Source organism: Oncorhynchus nerka, unplaced genomic scaffold (assembly GCF_034236695.1).
Source record: "Oncorhynchus nerka isolate Pitt River unplaced genomic scaffold, Oner_Uvic_2.0 unplaced_scaffold_4248, whole genome shotgun sequence".
NCBI lineage: Eukaryota > Metazoa > Chordata > Actinopteri > Salmoniformes > Salmonidae > Oncorhynchus > Oncorhynchus nerka.
The window spans coordinates 1-7,500 of record NW_027037050.1 but is presented as its reverse complement, the minus strand read 5'-3'; the positions used below and the strand labels follow the sequence as shown (position 1 = coordinate 7,500).

Here is a 7,500-nt window from a genome sequence, read left to right as displayed (position 1 = left end):
TCATGTACACACACACTAACTCATGTACACACTAACTCATGTACACACTAACTCATGTACACACACACTAACTCATGTACACACTAACTCATGTACACACTAACTCATGTACACACACACTAACTCATGTACACACTAACTCATGTACACACTAACTCATGTCGTCTTGCTGTGAGATGATCTTCCTGCATCAAACTGGCTCAAATGAAGAGCTGTACCTTGATTCCGGGCAGTCCGTAGTTACCGGGTCGTCCTGGTTCTCCGTCTTTCCCCTGATCTCCCTTAAACAGAAAATACACTGTCAACATCATCATGTTAACAACTATGTCGCCCAGCTCAAGTCACCATGGTAACAACAGTACAGGAAGTCATCTTACTGTACCTTAGTTCCTTTGGTTCCGTATGGACCAGGATCTCCCTTAGGACCGCCGTCTCCCTGTGAGCCCTACAACCAGAACACGCTACTTTAAACACAGAACAATGGAACATAGAACAATAGAACACAGAAGTCAGACTATAGAACATGGAACATAGAACAACAGAACACAAAAGTCAGAATATAGAACACGGAACAATGGAACATCGAACAACAGAACACAAAAGTCAGAATATAGAACCCAAACATCAAAGTGTTCTAGAGCCCCTGAGGTTTCCTGATGAAAAACAGCAGAGCTTCACCACATCACAGAGTTCTACTACTTGTTAACCACCAGAGCATACAGCCCCAGTGAGTGGCCCCTACACCCATAACTACATGTGGCTAAAATGTGTGTGTGTGTGTGTGTGTGTGTGTGTGTGTGTGTGTGTGTGTGTGTGTGTGTGTGTGTGTGTCGTGGACCAAGCTGCTTAATCAGAATAACTGTGTTTACATTCTCTGTTAGCAGAATGTTTATAAACTAACCCCTGGGGGGATTAGTTTATACATACTGTAAACACACACACACACACACACACACACACACACACACAAACACACACACACAGTTCATTCAGAAAGTATTCAGACCCCTTGACTTTTTCCACATTTTGTTACATTACAGCCTTAATAATAATAACACACAATACTCCATAATGACATCACAATACTCCATAATGACATCACAATACCCCATAATGACATCACAATACTCCATAATGACATCACAATACTCCATAATGACATGACATCACAATACTCCATAATGACATCACAATACCCCATAATGACATCACAATACTCCATAATGACATCACAATACTCCATAATGACATCACAATACCCCATAATGACATCACAATACCCCATAATGACATCACAATACTCCATAATGACATCACAATACCCCATAATGACATCACAATACCCCATAATGATATCACAATACTCCATAATGACATCACAATACCCCATAATGACATCACAATACTCCATAATGACATCACAATACTCCATAATGACATCACAATACCCCATAATGACATCACAATACCCCATAATGACATCACAATACTCCATAATGACATCACAATACCCCATAATGACATCACAATACCCCATAATGACATCACAATACTCCATAATGACATCACAATACCCCATAATGACATCACAATACCCCATAATGACATCACAATACTCCATAATGACATCACAATACCCCATAATGACAACACAATACTCCATAATGACATCACAATACCCCATAATGACATCACAATACTCCATAATGACATCACAATACCCCATAATGACATCACAATACCCCATAATGACATCACAATACTCCATAATGACATCACAATACTCCATAATGACATCACAATACCCCATAATGACATCACAATACTCCATAATGACATCACAATACCCCATAATGACATCACAATACCCCATAATGACATCACAATACCCCACAATGACATCACAATACCCCACAATGACATCACAATACCCCATAATGACATCACAATACTCCATAATGACATCACAATACCCCATAATGACATCACAATACTCCATAATGACATCACAATACCCCATAATGACATCACAATACCCCATAATGACATCACAATACCCCACAATGACATCACAATACCCCACAATGACATCACAATACCCCATAATGACATCACAATACTCCATAATGAAAAAGCAAAAACAGGTTTTTAGGCATTTTTTTGCAAATTCATAAAAATAAAAAAGTATTCAGAGCCTTTGCTATGAGACTCAAAATTGTGCTCATGTGTATCATGTTTCCATTGATCATCCTTGAGATGTTTCTACAACTTGATTGGAGTCCATCTGTGGTAAATTCAATTGATTGGACAAGATTTGGAAAGGCACACACCTGTCTATATAAGGTTCCACAGTTGACAGTGCAGGTCAGAGCAAAAACCAAGCCATGAGGTTGAAGAAGTTGTTCGTAGAGCTCAGAGACATTGGGACCACCAAGACTCTTCCTAGAGCTGGCCGTCCGGCCAAACTGAGCAATCGGGGAGAAGGGCCTTGGTCAGGAGGGTGACCCAGACGTAATTTTAGAGCTCAAGAGAAATGAAGGAATTTTTCCCAGATCTGTGCCTGATCAGACCAGAATCTTGCCCGGACTCGGAAAATTCCTTCGACTCCTTTGGCTTGGTTTTGGCTCTGAAATAGAGTGGCCAGACATGGACTTTTATATAGACATGTGTGTGCAGACATGACAGCCCAATCAATGGAATTCACCAAACGTGGACTCCAGACTCAGACCATGAGAAAAAGATTCCCTGACTGATGAAACAGGATTGAACTCTGAGCCTGAATTTCGAGTCTCATAGTAAAGAGTCTGAATACTTGGTGAAATAAGGTATTTCTGTTTTTGCTGTGGGGATTTTCAGTATGGGACTGGGATGTCATTATGGGGGATCGAGGAAAGATGAACGGAGCACTATTGTGGCTGTGAGAGATCCACTGGATGTCTTGCTCCAGAGCACTCAGGACCTCAGACTGGGGCTAAGGTTCCTTCCAACAGAACTGCCCCTAAGCACACAGTCAAGACAACGCAGGATGTCAACGCAGGAGTGGCTTGGGACAAGTCTCTGAATGTCATTGAGTGATGTCAGCCAGAGCCCAGACTTTGAAGCCGATCGAACATCTCTGGAGTGACCTGTCATTATGGGGTATTGTGATGTCATTATGGGGACAAAGATTGGAGAGGATTGTGATGTCAGAATGGGAGAATTGTGATGGTGTGCCAAGCTTGTGATGTCGTTCAACAAAGTATTGTGATGTCATTATGGGGGAATACTTGTGGAATCATATTTCAGTAGGTATTAATTTTGATACTTATGCCAAAAAATTGTGATGTCGTTTTTGCTTTGTCATGGGGTATTGCAGGATGTCATTATGGGGTATTGTGATGTCATTATAGTAGTATTGTGATGTCATTATAAGGTATTGTGATGTCATTATGAGTGTTATGATGTCATTATGGGGTATTGTGATGTCATTATGGGGTATTGTGATGTCATTATGGGGTATTGTGATGTCATTATGGGGTATTGTGATGTCATTATGGGGTATTGTGATGTCATTATGGGGTATTGTGTGTAGATTGATGAATAAGGCTGTAACGCAACAAAATGTGGAAAAAGTCAAGGGGTCTGAATAATTTCCAAATGCACGGACTGTACAAAACATTAGGACTCCCCCCTTTTGCCCCCAGAACAGCCTCAATTCATCGGGGCTCTACAAGGTGTTGAAAGCTTTCCACAGAGATGCTGGCCCATGTTGATTTCAATGCTTCCCACAGTTTTTTCAGTTTGGCTGGATGTCCTTTGGGTGGTGGACCATTCTTGATACACACGGGAAACTGTTGAGCGTGAAAAACCCAGCAGCGTTGTAGTTCTTGACATTCAAACTGGTATGCCTGACACCTACTACCATACCCCGTTCAAAGGCACTTAAATCTTTTGTCTTGGCCATTCACCATTAATGGCACACATACACAATCCATGTCTCAATTGTCTCCTCCCCCTTTCATCTACACTGATTGAAGTGGATTTAACAAGTGACATCAATAAGGGATCACAGCTTTCACCTGGATTCACCTGGTCAGTCTCATTGACTGGGGTTTAAATTATTACAACATTAGGAGAAGGACTCACGTCAGGTCCTGGGGAACCTTTACAGCCGGCTAGACCAGAAAAGCCTGGATCACCCTTACGTCCATCAACTCCATCTGTTCCCCGTTGTCCTTTGTCTCCCTGAGAGAGAGAGAGAGAGAGAGAGAGAGAGAGAGAGAGAGAGAGAGAGAGAGAGAGAGAGAGAGAAAGAAAGAGAGAAAGAAGGAGAGATATAGAGAGAGAAATAGGGAGAGAGAGACACAGAGAGAGAGAGAGAGAGAGAGATAGAGAGAGAGAAATAGGGAGAGAGAGAGACACAGAGAGAGAGAGAGAGAGAGAGAGAGAGAGAGAGAGAGAGAGAGAGAGAGAGAGAGAAAGAAAGAGAGAAAGAAAGAGAGATATAGAGAGAGAAATAGGGAGAGAGAGACACAGAGAGAGAGAGAGAGAGAGAGAGAGAGAGAGAGAGAGAGAGAGAGAAAGAAAGAGAAAGATAGAGAGATAGAGAGAGAGAAATAGGGAGAGAGAGAGACACAGAGAGAGAGAGAGAGAGAGAGAGAGAGAAAGATAGAGAGATAGAGAGAGAGAAATGGGGAGAGAGAGACACACAGAGAGAGAGAGAGAGAGAGAGAGAGAGAGAGAGAGGAAAAGAAAGCAAGAGAAATATAGAGAGATAGAGAGAGAGAAATAGGGAGAGAGAGAGACACAGAGACACAGAGAGAGAGAGAGAGAGAGAGAGAGAGCGAGAGAGAGAGAGAGAGAGAAAGAAAGAGAAAGATAGAGAGATAGAGAGAGAGAAATAGGGAGAGAGATAGAGAAATAGGGAGAGAGAGGAATAGAGAGAGAGAAAGTGAAAGAGAGAGAAATAGAGAGAGAGAAATAGGGAGAGAGAGAGAGAGAGAGAGAGAGAGAGAGAGAGAGAGAGAGAGAGAGAGAGAGAGAGAGAGAGAGAGAGAGAGAGAGAGAGGGAGGGAGAGAGAGAGAGAGAGAGAGAGAGAGAGAGAGAGAGAGGGAGGGAGGGAGAGAGAGAGAGAGAGACAGTGTAGGTTATAGAGGGGTAGACAGAGAGGAAAGAAACTTTACATCATTAATGGGAGAACAGATTAAAGAGGAAATCAAATCCACCAATGGCTGTGCGGTTTACCTTGTAGCCTTTATGGCCTCTCTCGCCCTTGTCACCTCTTCCACCACGGTCGCCCTGGAAACAAGACACAACAGTTTTCATCATCATCAACAGTTTGCGATTATTGTGTGCCATGGTCATATCCGGTGTGTGTGACTGTGATGCTGTACCTTCATTCCACGGTACCCCACAGGGCCGGGGTCTCCCAAATTTCCCTGAAATAGAGGACTTGGTCATTAGTGGAGTAGAGCAGTGTTTCTTAATCCTGATTAGTTAGTGGAGTAGAGCAGTGTTTCTTAATCCTGATCGTTAGTAGAATAGAGCAGTGTTTCTTAATCCTGATCGTTAGTGGAGTAGAGCAGTGTTTCTTAATCCTGATCGTTGGCAGAATAGAGCAGTGTTTCTTAATCCTGATCATTAGTGGAGTAGAGCAGTGTTTCTTAATCCTGATCGTTAGAATAGAGCAGTGTTTCTTAATCCTGATCGTTAGTAGAGTAGAGCAGTGTTTCTTAATCCTGATCGTTAGTAGAATAGAGCAGTGTTTCTTAATCCTGATCGTTAGTAGAATAGAGCAGTGTTTCTTAATCCTGATCGTTAGAATAGAGCAGTGTTTCTTAATCCTGATCGTTGGCAGAATAGAGCAGTGTTTCTTAATCCTGATCGTTAGTAGAATAGAGCAGTGTTTCTTAATCCTGATCGTTAGTAGAATAGAGCAGTGTTTCTTAATCCTGATCGTTAGTAGAATAGAGCAGTGTTTCTTAATCCTGATCGTTAGTGGAGTAGAGCAGTGTTTCTTAATCCTGATCATTAGTAGAATAGAGCAGTGTTTCTTAATCCTGATCATTAGTGGAGTAGAGCAGTGTTTCTTAATCCTGATCATTAGTAGAATAGAGCAGTGTTTCTTAATCCTGATCGTTAGTAGAATAGAGCAGTGTTTCTTAATCCTGATCGTTAGTAGAATAGAGCAGTGTTTCTTAATCCTGATCGTTAGTGGAGTAGAGTAGTGTTTCTTAATCCTGATCGTTAGTGGAGTAGAGTAGTGTTTCTTAATCCTGATCGTTAGTGGAGTAGAGCAGTGTTTCTTAATCCTGATCGTTAGTAGAATAGAGCAGTGTTTCTTAATCCTGATCGTTAGTAGAATAGAGCAGTGTTTCTTAATCCTGATCGTTAGTAGAATATATGATTCTATAGACTAACAGTGTGTGTGTGTGTGTGCACAGGTACTCACATCTACCCCGATGTCTCCCTTCTCCCCTGGCATCCCCTGTCTACCTGTTTCACCCTGCAGGAAGAGAGGAGAGGAAGAGGAGGAGGAGCGGAAGAGAGGAATAGAGAGGAAGAGAGAGGAAGAGAGGTGGAGAATTAGAATTCAAAATCGTCACTACATAATAACAATCAGACACTAGCTATGATGACCAGGTTAGCACACTGAGCTCAATCCTAGGCATTAACCTGGGGAGCTAACAAAAGTCTTTAGGTCTTCGTGTGTGTGTGTGTGTGTGTGTGTGTGTGTGCGTGTGTGTGTGTGTGTGTGTGTGTGTCTGTGTGTGTGTGTGTGTGTGTGTGTGTGTGTGTGTGTGTGTGTGTGTGTGTGTGTGTGTGTGTGTGTGTGTGTGTGTGTGTGTGTGTGTGTGAGCCCCACCTTGGATCCGAGGTCTCCTACTGGTCCTTTGGGACCTCCTTTAGCCTGCAGACAAAACACATCAACAGTGATGTCATCATGGGTCATACCGCTATGTCACTCAGAGAGCCTTCATAGAACACAACAACCTGTTATAAAGGGGTCATCGTGGGTCATACCGCTATGTCACTCAGAGAGCCTTCATAGAACACAACAACCTGTTATAAAGGGGTCATCGTGGGTCATACCGCTATGTCACTCAGAGAGCCTTCATAGAACACAACAACCTGTTATAAAGGGGTCATCGTGGGTCATACCGCTATGTCACTCAGAGAGCCTTCATAGAACACAACAACCTGTTATAAAGGGGTGATCGTGGGTCATACCGCTATGTCACTCAGAGAGCCTTCATAGAACACAACAACCTGTTATAAAGGGGTCATCGTGGGTTAGGGGGTACTTACGTTGCAGTCGAAAGAACAGCACTGAAAATCAGATGTAAAAAATAAACGTTATAAATGGCAATAAATAAATAAATAAATAAACACAGAAAGACAGATGAATGTGACTTTGTACTAATGATCACTGTAGGCAAGACATACCACATCCTTGGTCTCATTGGTCTGTAAGAGAAAGTAGATCAGAGGTTAGAGAGACTCATTTACACTTTAAAATG

At 42.3% G+C, this 7,500-nt stretch overlaps 1 protein-coding gene across 1 annotated transcript in view; it reads right to left on the bottom strand.

Moving 5' to 3' along the window:
- Positions 1-7,447, bottom strand: part of LOC135566551 (collagen alpha-1(VI) chain-like) — a gene marked incomplete at its 5' end in the record, with an annotated part of 10,780 nt that extends 3,333 nt beyond the window's left edge. The window contains 9 exons of the mRNA XM_065014242.1: positions 219-281; positions 383-445; positions 4,126-4,224; positions 5,225-5,278; positions 5,374-5,418; positions 6,432-6,485; positions 6,846-6,890; positions 7,289-7,309; positions 7,427-7,447. Coding sequence (XP_064870314.1) covers positions 219-281; positions 383-445; positions 4,126-4,224; positions 5,225-5,278; positions 5,374-5,418; positions 6,432-6,485; positions 6,846-6,890; positions 7,289-7,309; positions 7,427-7,447 — 465 coding nt within the window. The remainder of the gene's footprint in view (positions 1-218; positions 282-382; positions 446-4,125; positions 4,225-5,224; positions 5,279-5,373; positions 5,419-6,431; positions 6,486-6,845; positions 6,891-7,288; positions 7,310-7,426) is intronic.
- Positions 7,448-7,500: the final 53 nt, after the last annotated feature.